The 27292-nt window shown below is 34.3% G+C and overlaps 1 protein-coding gene across 2 annotated transcripts in view; it reads left to right on the forward strand.

The window, feature by feature from the left end:
- The first annotated feature begins 3532 nt into the window (after positions 1-3532).
- Positions 3533-27292, forward strand: part of LOC111417243 (javelin-like) — a 91148-nt gene continuing 67388 nt past the window's right edge. For both annotated transcript variants that reach the window (XR_011640061.1, XM_071195151.1), the window contains exon 1: positions 3533-4015. Coding sequence is in view for 1 of the 2 variants with exons in the window: in XM_071195151.1 (XP_071051252.1) it covers positions 3962-4015 (54 nt within the window). In the remaining variant the exon portion in view is untranslated. The remainder of the gene's footprint in view (positions 4016-27292) is intronic.

A 27292-nucleotide genomic window follows, 5' to 3' on the forward strand; every position in this document is an offset into this window, starting at 1 on the left:
AATTCCGGTTTTGCCGGAACATTACATCAGTTGTTCAAAATGCTGTCCATAAACGTCATTGCACTTCTGAACTCTCACAGCTGGTGAGAGTCAAATCAGGTGACCTTGGAGGCCACCTTATTGGACATTTTGTCGAAATTACGTTGTCTCCGAATCTTTGTTGAAGGTAATTAGTTACTGTTCTTGAATTATGGAGAGGAGCTCCATCTTGTTGGAAATACATTTCCTGTTGTAAATGGTGGGGTAATTGGGCTAAACTACCCGCAATTTCATTTTGCAGAAATCCTAAGTATCTGTCTCTAGTCAGGGGTCCTTCAAATATTTTTGGACCAATGATTCTACTACCCATTATTCCAAGCCAGACATTGAAACCGAACCGCACTTGAAAGTTACCCTCCCGCAATAAATTTTGATTTTCTTGTGACCAATATTTTGTATTTTGTCTGTTGAATAATCCCAAATTCGTAAATCTGGATTCGTCCGAAAATAAGATCATTCCCAAAAAATCATTGTTTGGCTGCACGTTATTCTGCAAAATCCAATTGCAATATTCCATCCTACGTTCGTAATCATTTTCATACAAGTGCTGGTGCAATTGGTATTTAAAAGATTTATACTTGTATTTGTACAAAATTCGGCTTACCGTTTGGTGCCTGATATCCAATTCAAACCCAATTTGTCTTAAAGAAAGAGTCTTATCAACTTCTATTCGTGCCAAAACATTAATTTCCCTTTCTTCGTTAATAATTGAATTATCTTCGGGATCATAGTTGGGCTCTCTTCGGAATTGATTTTCAAGACGATTAAAATAATTTCTCGCTGGACATTGTCTATAAGGATATCGTTCGGCATAAAGGTTTCTAGCTACAACGGCATTTCTTCTTCTTGGTTTCGGGTTATACCCCAAAAACCATTTTGATGAACCTGATTTGCACATAAATCACGTAATTTGGTATTTTTGGCGGAATTTAGATTTTTCTAGCATTAGACGGGTTAATTAGAATAAAACGGAACTCTCATGGCACTTAAATGGAAAATTAAACATTAAATTCTAAAAAATATTGACGTTTGAAATGTCACTTATGTGGTACCATTGGATTCAGAAAATTATTCAGATTTCAAATGCAATAATATACAGGGTGTTCCAATTAAAAATCTAATGTTAGTGTCACTTCCGGCGAAACCGGAATTGAAAAAAAAATTATTTGTATGTCAAAAAGTGTCTCTTATCATGTGTATAGGATGTCCCAAATTTGAATCAATTATCTTCAAAACTAAAGGAGATACGGGGGGTGTACCATGATCCTATTACACCCGGTATAGCGTTTGCAGAAGACTACTTATAGTTTGCATAAGACAAAATATTACTGGTAGAAAACTAGATACCGTTTCTAGAAGACTACTATTTGCAGATAGGTACATTTTGCTCTCAGAAGGTTAAGAATTGCTAATAGAAGACTAAATATGAATTGCAGAAGCTGAATATCGCTGACAAAAGCAAAATTCTGCTAACAGCGAACTAGATATTGCTAATGAATTACTAGATAGCGTTTGCAGAAGACTAGTTACAATTAGCATAACACAAAACATAGCTGGTAGAATACTAGACACTGTTTCTAGAAGATTACTATTAGCAGAAAACTTAAACCCGTTTTGCAGACAATATTCCATCTATAAAATGAAAATTCCGTAGTTCAGCGGCAGCTGAAAAACATCTCCATTTCATCGCCAAACTTCCACCACGCTTAAATGTAGGTATCAGATTATGTGGATATAGGCTTGTTTATCTCTCGCCAAATTTTTACTTGTCCAGTCGATATTTTTATATTAAGTTTAGTCTCATCTGTGAAAATTATCATTCCATTATCCATTATCATTTCAGCTTTGTTAACTTCACCTGTCTTTTCATAATTCCGCACCACCTATTGTGCAGTAGAGATGCTGCGCATCATTATTTTTACAATTTCAAGCAAAGATTTTCGATTTATATGAAATTTTATTGTTATTTTTCTTTGTTCATTTGAACGTTCTATTGACTTTCTACCCACTTCGAATTTTGCGCAATTTTTATAATTCAATTGACATTGAAGTTTTTTGAAAAAAAAACAGTGCTTAACAATCAAAATGGGGACAAAACACGATTAAAAATCTTGTATAACAGCAGTTATCTATCCAAGAATACGGTTTTTGCTGTCAACTGTGAGTAAAATGTGTACAGTTGTCGAACTGTATAGGTAACCAAGACATCCACTTTTGCTTATTGCTTACCATTCATGAGTAATTGATTCGTGATTTTCTAATTTTTCGGTGGGTGTTCGAATACTGATTTTGCATACTGTATAATTATTTATTAATTTTTACAAGAGCAATTACATAAAATACAATGTTTATGTCGATATCCAGTATAAATTACAGCTACGGTTAAAGCGGCCGCTAAAAAAACCAAACCAACAACAATCGGTAAAATGTATTTGATTGGAGGAAATACCATTCTTCGTCTTCCAACCAACACGTCATGGTTTTCTATCATTTCATTCAACGTTTTTATCTTCACTTTTACCGTATTCTTTTTACATAAAATGAATATAACAATTAACGTCAGTTTTCAAAGTTCTGTCAAAATCTTTGACGCCACTAAAAAATAATTTGTACTAAGATCTACATAAAAAAAGTTCAGAAGTAGAATACTGAGAAGGATATTTGGTCTAGTACAATAACAAGATGGAATATAGAGAACTCGAATGAATTTTGAACTCAATGCCTTGGTTGATGGTGCAGACATAAGCAGATTTGTTAAATCTCAGCGAATTAAATGGCTTACCAATGGAAACCAACAGAGAAAAGACCTCATAAAAGATGGTTGAATGACATGAAGGATGACTTGAATTGTTGAGGAGGCTAAAACCCACAAAATGCTGTAGAGCCAAAATAAGAAAAAATAATTTGACACAACATTTTAAAGCATCATTTTAATTTTAATTTTTACAAGAACAATTACATAAAATACAATTATGATGTCGAAATCCTGTATAAATCACTGCTACGGTTAAAGCAGCCGCTAAGAAGACCAAGCCGATAGTTATTGGTAAAAGGTATTTGATGGAACGAAATTCCATTCTGCGTCTTCCAACCATCATATCCGGGTTTGTTATCATTTTAATCTATTTTATTTCTACGTCTTTTTCGTATTTTAAAATTACAACAAAATGACATTACTCTTTTAAACGTCAAATCGACTATTTGAAATATGAACCCAGAAATAAGAGAGATTCTAATATTTGCAATCATAATAATAATCGGGTTAAACCTCATCGGTTTAAGCACCATTGGAATAGCTCTATATAATTTATGTAATACGACCACCTCTGTGCATCTTAATTAAAAATTATTTTTAAATTAAATTAAATAAATAAATTTAAATTTAATCCCGCCATCTATTTTCTTTTATTCGCATTATTAATTTCAACCAGTTAATAATAGATGGCGCAATTAATACCAACACAATCACTCCACCAGATGTTAACTTCACTGCAGTCAGTTTCACAATTCAATACGAAAGCTGTTTGTTGGTTGTGTGAGTCATTCGTTAACGAATAATCGTGTTAAAATCATGTGTATTTTCGATTAGATCACGTCGAAAATCATCGACATGTGATTAAACGCGTGTGATTGTGACGATTTTCGGGCGGATTCGCGTCATAAAGTTATTACCCAAACCTAACCTCACTTTTTCATTTGACGGGTTTTTGACGGTTGAAGTTTTAATGTTTTTGTTGGTTATGGGAAGTTAAGTAAAGGAAACGGACTGGAATTAATAAAATTAAGGATTCTTTAGTTTTATAATCTTTCCGGAGAAAATTATTTACTTACACTGACAGTTCGCGATTTTTTTTTGGTTAGGTAAACTTGTGGAAAAAACGATTAAATTAAAGGAAATTGGGGGATTCGTGTTGGATTTGGAATGAGTAGAAGTTATTACGATAAAAGCGAGAATAGGGACGGATTTTTGTTAACGGTGAGTGATTTTTAATTTTTTTTTTGTATTTAATTATATTTTTAGCCTCGACACTGTTACTAAATAGTTTGATTTAAAAGTAGGAAACTTTCTAAATATTTTTCTTTCCATCTTCGTTTACACGCTATGAGAATTTTTATTTCAAAAATCCCTCGGTTAACTTAACCACCCAATTAGATGAGGACCAAGTCTTCAAAATAATGAAAATTTTGAGATTATTTTAACATTTATGTTAATTACATAGGATATAATCTAGGAGGTAATTACCTCCTCAAATTATTATACCAGTTAACCTTGAAAGTTGCCAACAAAAATCGCCATCATCATCATCGTCATCTCCGCTTGGAGAATTAAGATAAAAAGAGTTAAAAGGAAATAAAAAAATTGGTTATAGCACGTGCTCCTTTTTGCTAAATTTTTTTCTTATTTCTCATAAAATTACCTAAGAAATTTATTTGATTTCATAACTTGCTGGTTTATCGAAAATCTTTAAAGTTGTGGCGTCTCCATTTTTAGTTGCCCATTTTCATCATCGTGCCAGGTACGAAAATGCAGAGTAAAACTTTCGGGGAGACACGCAAATCGACCAACAATAAATGAAAATTTTCCGCTTATTCAACTTAAAATATCTTTAATTTTATTCATAAGATTCTTTTAAAAATAACTTAATTCGGTTTCAGAAAATTTTCCGTTAAATCAAAAAAAAAAAATGTTTCTAAATGGTGAGTGGTCTGCCGTTAGCCTCTCTGGCGGTGTATTGATGTGTGTGTGCAAGTTTTAAAGTATATGTGACCTAGAATCCCGGATAGAACAGCGAACCGGCGATTTTAAAATAAACACAACACGCGGAAGAGAGGAACTTTTGTGTAACCGATCGAAAAATAAGATCAAAAAAAACAAAGAAAAAATGAACTAGTTGTGAAAGTTTTTTTAATGTTATAATTTTAATCAATTTACGTTATATAACAGAGCTAGGCAGAGCTGATCTCAACAGGAGCTTTATACACGTTCAATATTTCTTTTGCGAGCCAAAAAGAGATATCATATCTATTTTCATATTTATTGAAAAGTAAAAGATAATTGAAAAACAGCTGGCAAAAAAAATATTTAATAATCATAAGTTCTGCCGATTTTCGTTTGATAATGTTTTAAAATCCGGCGTGTAATTTGAGTTGTTTGGTTTCAAATACCCTTAAGTCCAAATTTTTCGATTTTGAGAAAACGGCAAAAAAGTATTTTGGGATGATTTTGGCGTTATTAATTCAAACATAATTTATTTGTTATTAGAAGACTTACTGAAGTTTCAAAAATTCTATAACCACGTTTTTGGAATAGATATAAAAATCACAAAGTGGATTTAAAAATGGTGTTTGGTTGCGTTTGCTACCAAACTGTGGATTAAGGCTCATTTGAATCTGAACAAAATGGATTAGGCATGAATTGAAAGTGAATCAAATCTCTTTGTAGCTAATAACAGGAAACTTTATTTTTTGAAAGATATGTTATTTAAAAACTGTACTTAAAAAACTCTTAAACGCTAACATCAGGTATATTTTCGGTTGATTCACATAAACTAGGCTCTTCGTCCCCACTGTCTTCTCGGGAATCGCCAGGAATATTATTGTTCTGAAATTTTCCCAACACATCTCTATAATAAGCCAAATTTTCTACCGCTCTCCAGTTCTTTCCATAATGTTTGCTTAACAAGTTATTTACATCTCTCATTTTCAGATCTTTTGGTTTCACTCCGGTAGGAATTTCTTTTGGCTGGATATTCATGGCGGTTTGGTTTTTCCTAAAAACTCCTTTGAATGTGTCTGAACGGTAAGATAACTCAGCTCGAATGGTGATGGCGTTTTTGTTGCCACGTCGTATAATATATCTCTTACATTGGTTAAATTTAAAATGCCACTGAGACACTGGCTTAAGGATTTTTTGACCAGCACCTTTCCAATCACTATCGGGAACATCTTTTCCAAGTTTAAAAACAGTAGCATGTTCTTGAAAAATATTTATGTATTCTTCTGGCATTACAATTTCTCCTTTCTTTCTTATTCCTTTTTCGATAGTAGCAAAAATCCTGTCAGGTGGAATGTAGGAGTGCCCAACCACTGGGAATACCAGCTCGATTGTTCTAATAGAACTGCTTATACTGCTTAGTCATTTGAACAACATACATATCATAATGGTATTTTTATTTTGGCCGCCGCATCCATCGGCGACCAATCGAAGTGTATCTATTCCCTCTAAGTTACTATTCTTTAAAGTGTAAAAGACGCAGCTTGCGATTTCGTTGGCGCCCTTGGCATGTTCATCTTCAGTCCACGTGAAAATTTTAACATTATCTTTTGTTAACGGAGCATGTGAGTGCCCCACTACAGTAGTGAAGTTGTAAATGTACAGTTGTCTACTATAATAGGTACTTTGATCTGGTATTTTGGGCAATACCAAGTTTTTCTGACAATCAAAAGAAATTGTCAGAAGGCCGTCCCGTTTCTCTTTTAGCTGTTCAAAAAATGCTTTGGCCCTGAGCTTATGTATTCGGTATTCTGTAGTTAGCACTGTTTTAATAGATGCAACCTTTTCATTTTTAATTTTTTCCCGGAGTTCAAGACACTTAGAGCAAACATCGGTGCTAGGAGATCCAAAGCCGATGTTGAAGGAAGTATTAAAAGTAAATCGAAAGTAGCTCTCTTTAATATCTAAAGGCTGTCTATTTGATTTGAATTTTTAAGGGATTCGCGCGTTTTTTAATACAAATCATTGAGTATTTTATAGAAAACAACTTTTTCTAACAGATGGCGTATATATCTCATTTTTGCCCAAAAATGGATTTAGGGGATATTGAAACCAGACAACTCATTTGTCAAAGTAGTTCGTAGTAATTTTTTGAGATGTTGAGTAGTTAATTGTGAGCGATATTTTGTCTTAACTAATTTCTTGTATGAGTATAAAGTCTCATAAGAATATGTTGTACCAAAAATTGAAAATAGTCGACAAGCTGCTTTCTTTAAATTATGATATATTGTTTCTGGCACCACTATCCAAAATGCCTGACCCTCCTTCATTTTTAGTACTTCTAATTCTCCCGATGCTATATCGGATAGTATTATATCAGAAATAGAAAAACCATCTTGAATTACATCAATTGCAAATGGATTGACAAAAGATTAAATTGTTTAAAACTTCTCAGATCTTCAAATCTGGTTTTAAAATTCGTTTTCAACTCTTCGTTAATGTTCGTTAATTTTATCTTCAGTAATATTAAAGAATATCTTACAGAATATTATCCATAATATCTTACAATACAGTAAAAATGATATATCATTTTGTGATTCATCTCCTTCCTCTTTCAGTTCTTCTAAAAAACTCTTTACAATATTTCACATATTTGCAAATTTTAAATATTTACTTATGATTAAGTAATTACTTTTTTAACGACATTAATTTTTCTTTTCGCAATTTCGAACTTAGATACTGAATGGAAAATTGCGGAATGAGTTGCTTCTTAATGTCTGTCTAAGGTCCACTTTTACCACCTCTTGATAAATTTATCCGATAGATAAATCCAGCTCTTAGCCAATGAGAGCGCTTAAAACCGCTGTAACCATGGCAACTATCCTCTAGATAGTTTATCAGGAGGATGGTAAAAGTGGGCCTAAATTACTTATTTTATAGTTTGCGATAGTACTTTTACAAATAAGACACAATTGTTTACCATTCGCTACGAAAACATATATTTTCTTCTTCATATTTTCGTTTTTTATTTTCGGTTGTCATGTTGCTTAAAAGTATTTATTATAATAAATAATTGAATAATAACTTACTTTTAAAAACAGTAAAGAGGCTGCAATTATAACATCAACACGTCCAAACACGTACCGGTTGTGAGCGGTTACTAATGGTATTGAATCATGAATATCATAAAAACCAAGCTAAATATCGTAAAATAGTAATTTTTGTATAAATTGTATATTACAATATACTGTCCCTCTTTGTCAATCCTAAAAAGACTGAGACTGTTCTCTTCACTAAACAGAAGAAACTGGGACACTTAACGCCACCCAATTTCTGTAATAATCCATATTAACCTTTGCTCCAGAGGTGAAATATCTGGGTGTTATCTTGGACAAAGGATTAACTTGGACATCACACATTAGTTGCAAAACCAAAAAAGCAACGATTGTACTGAACCAGTGCCGAAGGGCTATTGCGAATACTTGGGGACTAAATCCGAAAGTTATAATGTGGTTCTATACTTCTGTGATAAGACTCATGGTGGCTCACGGAGCCATAGTTTGATGCTCAGCACTAAAACATGCATATAAAGCAAAATTGCTGCATCAACTGCAACGACTGGCCTGCCTGCTAATCACAGGCGCTATGAGATATACACCTACGATTGCGATGGAGACTATGCTGAACGTACTGCCCCTAGATATTTTTATCAGGGAGAGCTGGCCGCGATGGCATTGCTTCGACTGCGATCAATAAATGAAAAGCAGGTTGTTAAAATGGGCAAGCCTTCTTAGGGAAGCCACACTTTGGCATTGAAACGATACCCCAGAGCAACTCAAGCTCGGGCAAAACGCTGATCATCTACGCTGATGGATCAAAGAAGGCTGGAGGTTCCGGAGCGGGAATTCTCTCGCACGATCTCCAGTTGCACCATTCCACTTCGTTAGGATCGTATTGCATGACTGCTCAAGCCGAATTAACTGCTATAAACATAGCAGCCGATGCGATTATCGACTCCAAAAAAGTCGGCAGAAACGTTGTAATCTGCACTGATAGCAGACAGGCTATGCTGGCGGTTGGTAAGCACCACACTGCATCATCGTTGGTGAAGTCCTGTCGACAATCACTCGAGGAGGCAAACGTATACAACGTCACGATAAAGTGGCGAAAAGGACACATCGGAATTAAAGGGCATGATCATGCGGACAGGCTGGCGGACAGATGATTTTTCATCAGTTTTTTGCAACAGATGGGATGGGACAGCAGCAGGTGTCTTTGCTAAGAAAACTCTGCTCTACCCTGACCGGAAGAGATCTACTCAGTTTCTGGAAAAATCAAAAAGTGACTTGAGGCTTCTCACCCACTTCCTGACCGGGCACTGCAGGTTACGTAAGCACATGTTTTGCATCAAGCTGGCGAATACACCCCTCTGTAGAGGGTGTGAAATGGAAGACGATACGGTAAGTCATATTGTTTGTGACGGTCCCAACCTCGCGTACTTAAATGTCGGATATAAGGAACATACCTTTCTGTTCTATATTAACGTTCATGAAAAGATTGGGCTGGTTTTCTGACCCTTGAATGAACCAGTAATTGTGGGGACGGAGAAAAGGCCCGCTGGGGCCTAAGTGCTGTGAAGAAATTCACCTCCACGTGAAACTACATACATATTGTCGCTTGTAGCCGCATTTAAATAAAGAAAGGGCCGTATTTGCCCACCGTTGTTATATAACTTTAATATTTTGATAAAATATACATTTATTTTTGTCTTGGTAATGCCATGTTCAGTTTCGTTCTCAATGCCAAAGGAAGAACTCTTTTTACAATACTCTACATTCTAGATGATATGGCGTACAATATATGGATAGTTTGACATTTCATGCTGCATCTGCATAATTCATGTTTTGCTTGATTGTGTGATACTCTAGAATAATAATAAAAACAATAAAACTAAGCCTTGAAAATGAAAATAAGATGTTAACATAAGATTGTTGGGAAGGAGGGGGACCGTTAATATTTCATATTACATCTGCAAGATTCATGTTCTGCCTAAATGTGTACAGCTCGAGTACAAAATGGAAGTGCTAGAAGTAAATGCAAAACGTGGAGATAAATAATAATAAATATCTTTATTGGCCAACAAAGTACCAATTACAGGACAATATTATACTATACAGAAATACAAACTTACATTACCACAAGAATCAATTAAACACTAAGTAAAAACATTGTAATCGTCTCTCAGGTTTATAAGTCTGCACATTCTCTGTAGCGGAGCACAAGACTGCATGTTGGTTCTACTATTCTTCAAATAGAAGACACAGCTGTATCGGGTAGCGTGTCTGGGTACACTGAAGATGATGCAAAAGAGTAACCAGTTACAATCCGTCTCACAAATCATCAGCTTTACAATAAATCTAACGTCGAGATCATCCCTTGGAGTGACAAGCGAAGAAAAATTGTGACGTTGCAACAAAGATTGATAGTCAGTGCCTCGAACAGGAGTTTAAAAACCTTTTTTGAATTCTCTCCAATAAAAGACCATGCGAGATATAATGCGGTGACCATATAACAGAACCATACTCCATTCTCAGCAGAACAAACGCCCGAAAAAGCAATATGTATACTGCAGAATTCGTGAAGTACAGAGCTCAAAGCCACGCATCCTCGCGTGGATCCTCGCGTCTGCTATCAAAAGTTACTTCCACATCTCTGACAGAAGTCAACTTAAACAGGGAGATTGGACCTATACAGTAGGATGAAGGGATATGAGTAGTTCTACGTAATAGCATTAAACTTCTCCACATTCATTCTGAGCTGACTCCGATCGCACCATTCCACCAAGATATTAAGAACCGACTGCATCGAAGCCATGTCATCTTCCGAGGTCGTAGGGCGAAATATCTTAAGATCATCAACATAAGCCAATACACCAGACTTAAATCTGTTTAATAAGTCGTTAATAAACATTACAAACAGTAGTGGACCCAAGTTAGAGCCCTGTGGGATACCAGATCGTGCGATAAACTCCACTGAAGCAAAGCTATTATAAAGTACATAATTTCTCCTCCTTGATAAATACGATGAAACAAGACACATAAGCCCTGGGGAAAACACATCAAACGCCTTAGAAAAGTAAGTGTACACTACATCCACTTGACCACCCCTATCCAAGGATTCACATATTACTTCTGTAATCACCGCAAGACTGTAATCGTTGAACGACGCTTTATAAACCCATGCTGGTGCGGCGATACAAACGATTAAATTTGCGAATAAATAGCTCCATAGATGATTTGCTGAAATACTTTAGGGAAGTTAGATATTATGGGGAGGTGACGATCACCACGCTTGAAAACGGGAATTATCCGTGATCGCTTCCAGATTTTAGGAAACTCACCCGTCTTTAGACACAAGTTCATGATCACGCAAAAATTGTGCTACAATCACGAATAAAAAACGCTGGAAGGTTATCATCACCAACCGTAAATTTGTTCGGCAACTTCTTAAGAAGATCAAGAACCAACTCGTAGGTAGAGTCACCACTACAAACTCCCGAAAAGTAATCGGCAAAGGATTAACTATATTATAGGGAGTATCGTAGATCCACTCGTTTAAAACCATTTCACCAGGGAGTTTTGTAGTCATAGTTTTATGCCTTATATAAATCCAGAAGCTACGAAGATCAGAGCGCAGTGACTGGTCAGCATTACTTGTAAAGGCTATATGCAAATCAGAGATCTTTTGCTTAGTCAAAAATCTCAATTTTTCAAACTCCGCATGATAAAATTTATATTTAGTTCTCTTCCACTTTCTTCTATAGAAGTCTTTTAACAATAAAAGATTTTTTAATTTCAGGAGTGTATTTAGAAGTAGATACGCTCTTTTTGGAACAGACTAATCCAATAGTTCATGGATCTATACGTAAAATAACCGCACAGCATCATCAACATGCCTCATGTTTCGAGGAAATCACCATACAAGCCATAAAAGTTGGCTCTGCAAAAATGATAACGACTGCCACAAGCTGGAAAAATTGATTGATTGTTACTTGGTGCGAGTAAGATTATGGTAATATTTAAGGCAGGATGATACAAATCTTCAGATACAAGAGGCAGGTCATCACGTAGAAGCTCGAACTGATGCCCAGTATTAGACACAAGTTTAGAAACAGTAGTACCTGGACCTTTAACATAATCAGGTAAATTAAAGTCTCCTATAATAAGTACAGGAAAGTTCAATAATCTATGTTCCAAAGCATCCAAAAAAGAAAGCAAATCAGGCTTTGGGGTATCAGGAAATATACAGGGTGATTCGGGAGGAAATGGAAAGATTTTAAGGACATGTCTAGGAAGCTAAAATAAGCAAAATAAGCCCATATGTTCAAATCCGATTTTCATTTGTTTGAGATATTTTGAACAATAATAATTTCAAAATTAAAGCAAAATTTATTACTAAACTAACAAACCAAAAAAACAAGTAGCATTAACTCACATTAAATTTTCGAAAACTCCACCACCCACTTCGATACACTTATTTGCGCGTTTATAAATGGACCTGGTAGCCAGTTTCAGTGAACGATGATTCGCTCTAATGAACGCCGTAGCATTAAGAATACGATCTAGTAGCGCATCCCTTGTGTCCACTTTCCTAGCATAAACTAAGGACTTCATCCATCCCCAAAGACAAAATCTAGGGGAGTGAGGTCCGGTGATCTCGGTGGCCAAGTGTGCGGGCCTCCTCTGCCAATCCAGCGATCGCCGAAATGCCTATACGATATATATGATCATACGTTGTCGAATATTCAAAGGTACATCGTCCAATATTTCCTCTAAATGGTCTTCCAAAAAATGTAAATAACCTTCCCCAGTAAGACGGCCATCCAACACAAAAGGACCAAACAACTGATCATTTAGAATGCCGCACCATACATTAATACTAAACCGATGCCGATGTTGGAAATTGTGTTCTTGCGTGGCATGGGGATTTTCGTCCGACCATCGATGATTATTATGGTAATTGTTAATTCCATCTCGAGTAAATTGAGCTTCATCAGAAAATAATATGCATTTAAGTAATCTTCTGTTTTCACGAGTCCATTGACAAAATTGTAGTCATAATGGATAATCGCCTTCTTGGAGATTTTATACTTTCTGCAAATGAAAAGCGTTTAAGCCTTGCCGCTTTAATGTTTTCCAAACCATTGTTTGTGTATTGCATGCGCCTTGTACTTATTCCTGGATTATTTTCTACAACATCCAGAATATTTTCTTCATGTTCCAAACTGAGCCCTTGCTGTTTTTCAGAAACAATGCTTGCACTTGGAAACATTCCACTTTCGCCAGCACGTGTAAAAACAGTTTGAAACACTTGCCTATTAGGAATTCTTCGATTCGGAAAACGACGTCGATACTCTTCTATTGAACGAACAGTATTACCATTACAAAAACCATAAACAAACACCATATCTGCATATTCTCTATGACTGAAAATGTGAGGCATTTTTATTATTTCGTAACAATTACAACTATCACTTTAATTAACATTTTGTTTCAAATTGTCATATAGGATAACGTTGTCAAACATAACTTGATTAACTTTTTAAAAAGAAAAACCCAATTATCTCGGAAACAAATGAAAATCGGATTTAAACATATGGGCTTATTTTGCTTATTTTAGCTTCCTAGACATGTCCTTAAAATCCTTCCATTTCCTCCCGAATCACCCTGTATACAAAGCTACGACGTAAATGGTAACCGAAAACAAAATAGCCCTACAAATCAACACATTAACGAGTAGGACGAAGGATTGCTGGGATGCAGACTAACTTTAAAATATATTTACTGCCATATAAGACTTTCAGAAACATTTAGTTTTCTTCTCAACGTCTGAGAACTACTAAAAATGAGCAGAACATTTGTAAGGGATATAACAGAGCTTAATAAAGCTTACATGGTCGATGAATGAATTTTCATGTTAAAAATGTAGTATTAATGTTATAAATACTTTTGGGAAACAAGATTGATGATGACTAAAATTATAAAGGGTAATAACAAATAACAATATGCCTCGATCGCTTAATAATTAAAAGAAAAAATATTCAATTACACTTGACTATGAGAGGTTGGTAGAGGACGAGATTTTATTTCCGTCCCTCAAAACACCCCGATGTTTTTTGTGTTTAGTTCGTGCTTGTTGTATCTGGTTGCATTTCTCCTTCAGCCATTTCTTTATAAAACAAATAATTAAAGAATCGTTCAAAATTATCATTAAAAATCAATAAATATAATAGATTAAAGAATATTTTAGAATCATTAAAATTTCTTTTAGGATCGATTAAAACATTCTTTTTCTTAATGATTAGTCTAGACGGTTTAACAGTAGCGCACCTAATAAGGATTATCTAAGTCAAGTAACTGTCTTCCGATTGAGTGTAATGTTAGTTTTCAGTAAAATAGAACGGCTCTCTTCAATTGGAAGCAAACGAGCCGCTTTAAAACGCTCTTTAAGGCCTTTTAAGAAACCGTTAAAACAAAAAGAAAGAAAAAAGAAATTAATCACAACTTTTCTATCTTAAGCAATTTTATTGATTTTTTCTAGTTTTCCGATTCGGAATAAACCCAAGGGTATTGATTCATATCGTAATCAAGAATTTCTCCCGGTTTGAACCAAGTTTTAACTTCGTAGTCGGCCGCTTGAACATCACTCGATCCGTGAATCATGTTTCGGTCCAAATCCAAACAAAAATCGCCCCGGATTGTCCCAGGATTTGATTTCATCGGGTGCGTTTGGCCCACCATCGCGCGGCTTACTTCGACGACGTTTTTTCCCTCCCAAATCATTGGAACTACCGGGCCACTTTTAATATACTCCAATAATCCCGGAAAAAATTTCTTATCTACATGCTCGTGGTAATGAGATCTGATGATTTGTTCGCTGGCTGATAATATTTTAATCCCGGCCAATTTGAATCCGCGCTCTTCAAAGCGCGAAATGATTGCGCCAATTTTTCCTCGTTGAACCCCGTCCGGTTTAACCATTAAAAAGGTTTTTTCGCATGGTGAAAATTTTTTTGGTTTATCCAATTTTGGCGGGGTTATATGAAATCCTCTTTTCATTAAATGAAATGGTTTTAATTTGGATAATAACATAATGGACGAATTCATTTTTTGATAATAATAAGACATTGACAAAAAATAAAGCTGTCAGGGAAAAAGAAAATGTTGACAAATTGTTTTTGAGAAAGTTGTTGATTGTTGTCAAGTTGAGCGTTAATTATCTCCTATTTAAAGAGACTTAGATGAGTGCAAAAAAGTGGTCGGGTTTAATAAAGAATTCTACTTCTTTCTCTTTTATTCTCTTTTAAAAGTGTGTCAATTTTGTTATAAAAGTGTGCCTATTTTGCTCATTTTTTCTAACTTGGTATGTGAAACAGGTTATTTTAAAATTATGGAAATGAATAATGAATATAAAAATATAGGGGCTTTAAATGGTCATTACGATGCAGCATTTCCTGTCGGGTATATAATGAAAAACAGTCCGCACCACCCTTTTATAGAATCAGCGATGCATAAACCGTGTTTCCGGTTTCAAAAAAAAAAGAGAAAAACTAAAAACACGGTGCATTAAATTCTTAGTAAACTCTCGACATGAATTTTAATAGATTTAAAAGAATTTTATTCTAAGTGCTTTCACAAGATTTTTATTATCACATGTTATACAAATTACAAAAGCGTTAAATTAAACTTTAAACAAATCTTAATGTTTCAAAACACGTTATTTTTTTTCAATCAACAAATTTTATTATTAGTTGTTACGTTAAAATTGTGTTGCCACATCGTAAACGAGAAAACGAAAACCTTGCAAAATAAAGTTTGGTTCGTTTAAACTTTAAAGGAAAAAGGAAACATTTCGTAAAAAAGAAATAAATAAAATTAACGTTACGGACGGTTTCTCATCGTTAATTACACATTTCGCACTTTTTATTGGGAATTGGGAAATTTTATTAGTTCTTTTAACTAATTGGTGCACTTAAGAAAAGTAGTTAAAACTGGTTAGGTAAAGCTTCCTCTTAATTAAAAGACCAATTAATTTTCTTTATATATAAATTGGTAATTTTCACGCAATCGTAATAAATCTAAGACGGTTTAAACAAGTTGTAAATTAATCTGCGCATACAGAGGGATTTCCCCTTTTTATTTTCTTTACCAACTTCCTTGTTAAATAGGAGCCGATCATTTTCTATGCGATTTAATTTCGTAATAAAACCTCTTAGAATACTATATAACGGCCGACTTGTCATCTCTTGTGGAAATATAATTATCTTCAACTTGGTGGCGAGTTGATCGACCAAGAAGTAATCGGATAGTCTCGGTTAAGGGTCGGCTTTCAGAATCTTTATATCAAAACTTAAGATTAAATTTTAAAAAATTAATATTATCTTTAAATCTTTTAGCATTTTACAACATTTATATAAAAATGGGTCAACCGAATTAAGGGAAGGTCCTTTGCGGCCGAGATACTACAATTGATGCAATATTATATGATCCCTACTTAACCAAACACAATCATCTATTTTCCTTTCAAGTTAAACCGAGCTCGTTTAACTAGAAGGAAAATTATACAATCAAGGTGGGAATCCACAATGAAATTTTTGTCTCATGAAAATTTCCAATAAGTTTTGAGTTCCGACACAAGAAGTGAAGGATAAAATACATAAACTTCGTTGCCAATTCCAGAGCATTAACAGGAAACGAAAACACACTAAAAGCGGCCTTTAAACTTTTAGATAGACAATTTTAAACTTCATAGATGTACCAATGGTGGTAATAAAACAACAATTGATTCATTGGCAAGTTTAATCATACATTTTTTATATATATTTGCACTGAAAGAAATAGATTTGTACGAGTCGTATTATAGAAATAATATTATACATGCAGCAATTCATTGTATACATGCTGCAATTCATTGTATTATATTCATTATATTTATTGTACAGAATACAATCTTCGCTGTCACTTTTCGTAGTAAAATATTATACCTTATAGTATATTTTTAGTGCATAGTACAATCCATTTCTCTCAGTGTGTATTGCCATCGAACATCTTCATGGTGGAAATATTGTATAAATGCCAGTTGTACATCTTTGGCTTCCAAATTTCCGCGAAGCTTAGGATTAACTTGTAAATTAATCCTGAACGTCTGGTCTCCATTGTCCTGGTTGTATTGTACCATTTTCGTGATATTCCACATCGAAGCTACCATAAGGAGCGTCATTTGTCATCCATTACTACCATCTTTTAGTTCTGGCGTTCTGATTGGCTAGTAGATGGGTTTATCTATAAGATAAATTTAACTAAAAGATGGTAGTAATGGACCTAAGGCTCGTTACTACCATCTTCTGGTTAAGCTATCTAAGGGATTATTACCAAGGTTACGGCTGTTTTACGCGCTCTCATTGGCTAGTAGATGGGTTTATCTATTAGATAAATTTAACTAAAAGATGGTAGTAATAGACCTAAAGCTCGTTACTACCATCTTCTGGTTAAGCTATCTAAGGGATTATTACCATGGTTACGGCTATTTTACGCGCTCTGATTGGCTAGTAGATGGGTTTATCTATTAGATAAATTTATCTAAAAGATGGTAGTAATAGACCTAAGTACACGAAATCTAATTGACGCTAAACCACAAGCATTCTGAATTGATCTGCGTGCCCGTGATAGTTGTATATGGTTTCATGGCAAAAGCGTCATCAGCTACGATTATAAAGGCAACTGGCTTAGTTTGTCCTGGTAGTGGTCTAGGTTGTGGAAATTTTTCAAAAAGAAAGGAAGCATCCATTAAATCCATCAGAAATTAGTCCAAAGTTCCAGCATGCAATTGTAATTGTAGTACAAGCTTCTACTATGTTTAGGTGATTTAATGACAACGTGTTTGCCTTCCAGTTACAATATGTATATTAACAACTGTGGAAACAGCATATTCAGAAACACCTTATATCATGAGAGAAAAATTTCTGTACTCGGGTGTTTCACAGAAATATCTATGTTCTGTGGAAACCCATCTTACAAGTAACACTAGGGAAGTGCCACGACGATTTGCTTGAAACTTGATATACAAGTAGTGTGTGGAAAAACATTCGACACTTATATCGTCATATCTACCTGATCACTGTTTTAACACGTTGACTGCCGCGGGTATATCACGCGCATTACTACACTACAGAAGTGTGTACCAGTTTGGATACACACGGCAGTCAACGTGTTAAGGGTAAAAATCGCCCTTTCTGATTTTGAAGATAATTTCTCTTATTTTTACGATTGTTGGGAAATCATGTCACTAGAAAATGAGGATAATTTTAAGGCGGATTTCTAGAAAAATGATTAATATCAAAAACTACCCCTAACAGTAACGAATCATGCAAACTTATCACTACAAGTTGTAATGCATGTAAAAACTTTGTACAAAGCATACAATATATGTTGGGATATGTTATATTTTTACAAACTTTTGAACAAGTGTGATTCTCCAATGCTTCTTGGTTCTATATGTGTTCATGTTCCTCCGAGATTACTTCACTTTGACTTTCTATTTACGACATCTACTCCTAGAACCAATGCCTGTCAAAACTGTCCTTTATTGAGAATGGCAAGATCAGCAAATCGTGTTAACATAGATCTGTTTCAGCATTCTTTTCTATGCGTTTAAAAAACTGCTCTTTGCTGCAGTTGGTGTGTTGGCTCTTTAGTTTTTTCTTTTTGATTCACTTTTGTACCATTAATATTAATTCATTATTGTTATTGTGAACTGTAATTTTATTTGTATACTATTGGTTGTTTGTGTTACATTGTTATTGGGTTCGACCTGTTTCTATACCCACATGAGATAAATAAATAAATATTAGCAACAAAATCAGGCAAATTAACATCCGATCTTGCCATTAGTTGGTTCAAACACCTTTTTTTATCAAACACCCGGGAAAACTCTGTTCTTTTGTTGATATTTTTGTTGAATATTGATAAAAGTTATAAAAACATCTAAATTTTTCATCCAAATTTCAATTCATTCGGCCACTGGATGTTTATACTTTGAAACCTTGGAAGAATTTTTTAAGACAATTGTTTAATATTGTTATGCTGTATAATTATGATATAAAATTACATTTAAGGAACAACATCCTCAAAATACAGTCTTTATTACACAACCAGTTTTCCTCTCCGAGATTTAAGAATATATTTCAATACGCTTGGTGGAAATGTGAGTATATTGCAGAAAAGCCCGACAAATGCGAAACTCCTGCGGACGTCTGTTTCAAAAACTGTAAAAATTTGTGTTAACTTTGCAATGATATGGCAATAATTAAATGTGCTTGGTGTTTGACATCAATGTACATTACTGTACTAATTTTAATGTATAGGTCAAAAAGCACTCCAATGGGATGAGAACCCTAGCTCACGTCTACGTCGTTCATCCTGGGTAGCGCTAACCATAAGAAAGGTAAAATAATCAAACCAAAATCGGAAAGAGTGTTTTCTACCCTTAAAACGACGATCGGGCAGATATGACGATATACTTACATATCGAAGAAAATCGCCGTATGGCATTTCCCTAGTGTTACTTGTTAGATAAATTTGTCATAAAACAAACATCTCATGAGATTTTAGTCTCCTTGTGGACACCTAGCTTTACAATTTTATTGTGCGAGGTTGCTAGCGGACGAGACCGTACAATTGAGATAATATTGTACTGCCTCGGTCACAAGCAACCTCGGCTTAATTAAATCATACGGTTTTGAAATCTCCAGTTTTCTGTCGAAATAGCATCAATGTAGAGACTCAGCTGCAAGCCACCTCGACGTAACTAAAAGGGAAAATATACAATTACGATTAATTATGCCGAGGTTCCTAGCGGTCGAGACCATACAATGAAGACAATATTGTACCGCCCTCGGTCGCAAGCGACCTCGGATTAATTAAACCATACAGTTTTAAAATCTGCAGATTTCTATCGAGATAGCATCAATGTAGAGCCTCGGTCACAAGCGACCTCGGCTTAACTAAAAGGGAAAATATACAATTTTGTTTGATTATGCCGAGGCTGTTAGCAGATGGGACAATATAATTCATACACTGAGAGAAATGGATTGTACTATGCACTAAAAATATACTATAAGGTATAATACATTTACTACGAATAGTGACAGAGAGACGAGATTGTATTCAGTACAATAAATATAATGAATATAATACAATGACCTCGGCTTATTTAAAAGGGAAATTGTACAATTACGCTTAATTATGATGTTGATAGCGGACGGGACCGTACAATTGAAATAATATTGTACTGCCTCGGTCCCAAGCGACCTCGGCTTCATTAAATCAAAAATCTGCTATTTTCTATCGAGATGGCATCAATGGGTAGGTTGAATAAAAAAGTAGTACATGCTAATGTTTGAGGAAAAAGAATTTACTGCATAGCAAATACTTGCGGATGTACACGCCTTTAGTTCCGGTAGAATTTACTCACATATGTAGTACGAACTATGCGATTTATAGTAACTACTACTAGTAGGAAGTAAATTCTTTTAAAGAGTAGTACGCACCCCAAAAGTGCAACAACGTGTTAGTTCACATTGGTTCACGTCTCACCAACGTTCACTCATTTGTTTTGTATAGGTGAAGAGTCACGAGGTATCAGGTGTCATGGTGCTCTATCAATCATAACTTTCGAGTACTGTTAGATATACCATACTTTTGTTGTGAGAACGACAGCTTTAGTTATCTCATTATTATTGAATTAAGATCTCAATAATATTCTTGATTTTTTCATCATTGTGAAGCCGTTTTGTCGAGAAATATCAGCTGTCTTCGATACGATTGGGTTTTCATGGTGGTGATAGCAATTCCAAATCCCTTCTCAAACCTTTTTGAAATTTTGTAGTGATAGCTAAGAATTTTACTATTTATCAACTGGCGATCTTGAATACCTAGGCCTAAACAAATCCGCTGTACAACTTTTTGAGTTACTTCCGCCATGTTTAATACTGTAGCATCGTAGCAAGATTAACGAAGCTGGCCTTTCATAAGATTAGCTAAAAGCGAAACAATCGTTGAAATAGAATAGTACATGCAACTTTGTAGCATACACAATATTTTACTGACTCGGTCGTAAGCGACCTCGGCTTAATTAAATCATACATTTTTAAAATCTGCAGTTTTCTATCGAGATAGCATCAATATAGAGCCTCGGCCGCAAACGACCTCGGTTTTACTAAAAAGGAAAATATGCAATTACGCTTGATTATGTCAAGGTCGCTTGCGAGAACAATTAATACAATATTGTACTGCCTCGGCCGCAAGCGACCTCGGCTTAATTAAGTCATACAGTTTCGTTCGTGATACTTTGGACGATCGACGTCTTCAAAGTCGGTCGAAATTATTTCTGTTGATATAAGAAATAATCAATTAATATTTTTCTGTTATAGATTTTTCTGTATAAAAGAAAGAATTAGAATAAAGTAAGTAGTTAAAATGTAATAATGAATAATATGGCGAAATAAACTAACACACACACAATTTCTAATGATCAATTTCTTACGTAACTTAAAATCTTACTTTTCCGCGCTTTTGTCGGTTTTAAAAGTTGAGTAATAACGCTCTATAATAATATAATTTGATTTCTCTTCTCTCTACGAATTAAATTAAAACGTATAAGAACGTCATCATGGGAATAAGATTGTAATGGAAATGTTTTATTGTTGAATCATCCCGGCAATAAAACTAAAAGGATGGTGAAATCATAAATAACGTAAAAGAAGTTATTCAGTTGCGATAAATAATTGTTTGGAAGTTTTTGAGGTTAGGAAAACTTTTTGTGCTTTAAATTTAACCATTTAAAATCGAAACGACCTTGTTTTACAAATAATGGTAATACCGAGAAACGAGAATGAATTATTCCGAACGCAATGCGACAACAACTTTCTTTTGAAGAGACAAAGTGAAATTAAACTATTTTTTTACTTTTACCCCATATTTTTTTACATAAAGTAGAGCTAGAAATAATTTTCCCGCAATTTTCTCTAATTGAAAATATCTGAAGACGAATAAATTTTAAGTTGGAGGTTTAATAATGTATTGTATCTTTTTGCGGGTAACGGAAACGAAAAACCGTTCTGGTCGAATGGACCAGGTGATGCGTAACATATTTGCATCTGCTTGGTGCTTCAACGAAACCAACGCTTTTATTATGTTCTTCGTATTCTTCTTTTCGTCGGTTCCTCAACTTACCCATAAGCCATATGTTACCCGTTCTGACCTCAAAACACCACAAATTATAAAATCGATTTATTAAATAATTTATTTCAATCAAGTTTTACGATTTAATTGTGGTTAACTTGTTAAAAATCGATTTATCTAATCGATTTTAATTAAATTATAAATTACATAAATTAAAAATCTAATATACCTAATCAAAGGCACAAAAATTTAAGTTTTTGAACACAAATAATTCCAGTTCTAGGTCTTGTGTTAGTTCTAGTGACAGTGCTAGTGCAACACTAGAATTAACACTATACCTAGAACTAGAATCATTTGGGTTTAGCCCCACGTCTCTTAAGACGGCTAAACCCAAATCATTCTAGTTCTACTATAATAAAATATACAACAACCTAGCGCTGAATAACAGTTAAAACTAGAACTAACACTAGACCTAGAATTAGAAACATTCGGGTTTAGCCGTGCGTCTGAAGACGAAACTTTCTAGTTTTAGGTCTAGTGTTAGTTCTAGTTTTACACTGACACTGTTACTATGTAGAACTAACACTATACTTAGAATTAGAATCATTTGGGTTTAGCTGCACTTCTCTAAAGACGGCTAAACCCGAATGATTCTAGTTCTAGTTCTAGGTCTAGTATTAGTTCTAGTTTTACACGGACGCTGTTACTATATAGAACTAACACTATACTTAGAACTAGAATCATTTGGGTTTAGCCGCACGTCTCTAAAGACGGCTAAACCCGAATGATTCTAGTTCTAGGTATAGTGTTAGTTCTAGTTTTACACTAACACTGTCACTAGAACTAACATTAAACCTAGAATTAGAAACATTCGGGTTTTGCTGTACGCGTCATAAGACGGTTAAAGCCAAATAATTCTAGTTCTACTATAATAAAATATACAACAATCTAGCGCTGAATAACAATGAAAACTAGAACTAACACTAGTCTTGAGACGCACTGCTAAACCCGATGTTTCTAATTCAAGGTCTAGTGTTAGTTCTAGTTTTACACTGACACTGTTACTATGTAGAACTAACACTATAATTAGAACTAGAATCATTTAGCCGTACGTTTCTATAGACGGCTAAACCCGAATGATTCTAGTTCTAGGTATAGTGTTAGTTCTAGTTTTACACTATCACTAGAACTAACATTAGACCTAGAACTAGAAACATTTGGGTTTAGCCGTACGTCTCTTAAAACGGCTAAACCCGAATGATTCTAGATTTTGGTCTAGCGCTGCATATCAATTAAAACTAGAACTAACACTAGACTTAGAACTAGAAAGTTTCGAGTTTAGCCGTGCATCTGAAGACGCATATGATCTTACCGAACTTGCAAAAGTCAGCGACGAAATTTTTTGCTTCTCTATGACTCATCAAGATAAGGATTGGGCACCTGATATGGAGCCCAAACTGCTGATTTACTTATACCTGCAGTGCCAAATCAGATAAATGACTCTGCAAATGATGCCACCGATTTGCCTTTATGTAGTGTAATTGCAGATAAAATTTATGATCCAACCTATGTACTTCATTGTAAGACATCTTATTTACTAACTTAAGCTAATCTTAATGATCTGATTGTCAAAAAAGCAGTCTAAACTATTATGATCTAGGTTGAAAGAATGGAATTTGCTTCATCCAGATACTAGGGTGTGTCGTTTTTCGATTTAAACCAGAAGATTGGCGTTTGTTTATAGATTCGACAAAAACCAATTTAAAAGCTGTACTGTTGCATAATTGAAATAGATTTTCCTCTGTTCCGGTAGCACATGCTTCCTTACTTACGAAAATATGAAGTTGGTGCAGCAAAAAGGACTGGCCAAAGCGTCTCAAGTTTTTTGTATGATGTTTTTTTTATCACCGTTTTCTCAACAACGAGTTGAGCTATTCATCTACTGATCATCAAATTACAATCATACAATCTGTGATGTTATTGGAAGTCTTTGAGAGAAAACATGTGCAATGAAAAAAAGTGAGGTTGTACTATTTTGTTTGGTATTAGTTTCATGCCAAATATTCTAGTTCTGGTGTTACATCTACTTCTATTTTTTAATCCTTAATTAAAATTGATATAATTAATCCTTAATTAAAAGTCATCATTGTATAAACCAAAAAAATAACCATTTATTTTGACATGCACAGTTGGGTAAAATGTATTATCCAACTCCTTGTATACTGATATAACTCAAAATATATATCAAGCTGTGGAGGTGTCTATAGACTTCCAAGGAGTTTGAAGTTCCTCGTACAACTCTCTTCCTATTCTATCCAGAACAAGAAGAACTAGCGCATTGTATTTTTTTATGGAGGCACAATCATTTGGTTTCACACTAAATAACTCCAGAACATTGGCGTTTGAATTGGCAGAGCGAAATCACATGGACCATTGATTCAATTAGAACAAGAAAAAAAAGTAAGTTAAAAAAAAGTCCAAACATCAAGCTACGTAGTGCGCTGAGGCAACATCGCTTACAAAAGCCATAGGTTTTAATAGACCTGCTGTTCAGAAAAATTTTAAGTTCGTATGGAACTTCACTCAAACTCCAAATCGGATGATGACTGGGTAAAATGTCAAAAGTGTGTCAAAATGTCAAAAGTGCGACGACGATGAAGAGTATTCATGCGATTTTTGCAAATAGAGCAGTGGTTTCTTCCTTAGTTTACTTAGTTTTTTGATAAAAAGATTCGTTTAGCGTAAACATAAAAAAACTTCTTTGGTAAAAAAATTTTCGAAGATCAAACGCTAAGTATCCTGTTTTACCCAATCTTCCAATACTTGAAAGAAAAGTTTCCTAAAGTTAATGACGCAAAAATAATGGCAGGAATTTTTGTCGAACCTCAGATCAGGGAATTATTCAGAGATAACATATTTGCAGAAAAGTTGAGTTAAAAATTTTTACCACAAAGCAAGTAACTATAAAGATCTGATAGAAGAACTAATTTGAACGTATCAAGCATTACTCCCTTCCCGACTTCGTTCCCGCGAACTTTGGAACGTTAGCAACGGAGAAAGAATATAGAATGAAAAACGATACCAGGGCAAATGCAATCCTCGTATGTTGGCAGATTTTGTGCAAGAAACCAGCCTCAAGTCAAATACTCCAGAAAATCTTAACTTAAATTCTAGTTCTACTATAATAAAATTAACAACAATTAAAACTGGAACTAAAAGTAGAACTAGAACCATTTGGGTTTAGCCGTACATCTCATAAGACGGCTAAGGCCTAATGATTGTAGTTCTAAGTCTGGTGTTAGTTCTAGTTTTGTACTAGCAGTGTTACTATGTAGAACAGTGTGTCTTTGAAGAAGACGTTCAATATGTGGTTATTTCTCATTATTTCAAAAACTACTAGGGTTAGAAACACGAAATTTTGCATATCTAGCTATTTTTACGGGGCGAATACGATAATCGAATAAAAAATTAGAAGGAATGTGCAGTTGCGGAAATAAGGGATAGGGGGCGCAATTTATTTCCCATATTTCTTTTTGCTTTGATCTTTTCACTATTTTAACCTCAAAATTAGAATCTACGGAAAAAATACATAAAAAATGTTCTGCTTATAAAATGGTCTACGACCACTCGTTTTCAAGATAAATAATACTAAGTAAAATACTGCATACAAACATGTGCATTAAACTATCACTAAAAATCTTAGTAAGCTCCTTTCATTTGTTGATCTTTGCTGTCAAGCGGTCGATAAAACCGTGACACTGTTACTATGTAGAACTAACACTATACTTAGAACTAGAATCATTTGGGTTTAGCCGCACATCTCTATAGACGGCTAAACCCGAATGTTTCTAGTTGTAGGTCTAGTGTTAGTTCTAGTTTTGCACTAGCACTGTTACTATGTAGAACTAACACTATACCTAAAACATTCATTTAGGTTCATTCCCACGTCTCTTAAGACGGCTAAACCCGTTTAATATTAAGCAACATATTTTTTAGTTTAATTGTAAATGAAGTTTCTGTCAAGTTCCTGCCACAAAAAAAAAATATAGTTTTCCACCTTACGTAGTCAAAATGAAGTAAAAAATGCCAAAAAAGTTCATGTGACAAATTAAAACTTAATTTTTGTCAATCAGTGTAATTTAAACCAACGATTTGGCAATATTGTTAACGTTGCCAGATCGTTGATTTAAACTGTTAAAACATAACATAACCTTAATTTATACAAATTTCTCCTTTTTCCATATTTTATACAGGGAATTATAATACAGGTAACTGTTCAAGAAGATTCTTTTGATTCAGCTTCTGAAAAAATGATCTGATTCTATTTTAAATTTTTTGTGAAAACCTGGAAATACTTTCAAGAGAAGTAACAAAAGTAAAATAAATATTTATTTTAAAATTTATAAAACTTTCTATATTCCACGTTAACGGTTTATTTATATTAAATGCGGTTTATTTATACTTTACTGCTGAGTAAATGTTTAAAATTCTCTCCGGACATGTTTAAGGAAGTTGCGGGTGCTATTTTTTCCGGGTTTGATGACTGTATAACGACCTTAACAGGAATAAAAACACTGTTAACACGTCTTTTCTTCAATATTTACAATTTAAACTGCTTTTAAGATCGCATTTGGTATTTTTTTTTAAATTTTGTTGTTAGTAATAATTTTTCGAAAATTGACAAAAGGATTCTCTTTTCTTCTCCCATTGTTATTTCATTTTGTGGGAAGAACAAAACGTTTCCTCGGCGTGTTATTATAAATCGATTTGTGGGATTCCTATTGTTTCAAGCGATTTTTTCCTTTTTCGTTCTAATAGAATCGCTCGCCCCCATTATCCTTATACCAATTGATGTTGTTTTACGTTATTTAAATCGTTCGGAGAACAATCGGCAATTCGCCAATTCTAACTGTAAAACGTGTTTAAACCGCTTCCTGTCTGAATTTTCCATTCTCCTTCGCGATCATTTCCGTTTGTTGTAAGAAAATTAAGAAAATGATCGTGTTAAAATAATTTAGATGCGTTTTAATATTTTTTTCTTTTTCTTGTTAATATTTTCACCTATAAATCTTTAAACAAAATTATTTTTGTTTATTTTTGGCTTTGTATGTTTTTTTTACCTAATATTTCGATTTCCAATTCGATTACATCCGGTAAATGGTGATGAACTCTCACAGTTTTTCTCGCAACATCTATTTAAGCATTCTCCGTTGGAGCAAACGCCAACACAAGCTGATAATTTACTAACCGGTTGGCAACTCGTCAACAATTTCTTACAAGAACATCCATAAAACAGGAT

The sequence above is a fragment of the Onthophagus taurus genome, chromosome 3 (assembly GCF_036711975.1).
Source record: "Onthophagus taurus isolate NC chromosome 3, IU_Otau_3.0, whole genome shotgun sequence".
NCBI lineage: Eukaryota > Metazoa > Arthropoda > Insecta > Coleoptera > Scarabaeidae > Onthophagus > Onthophagus taurus.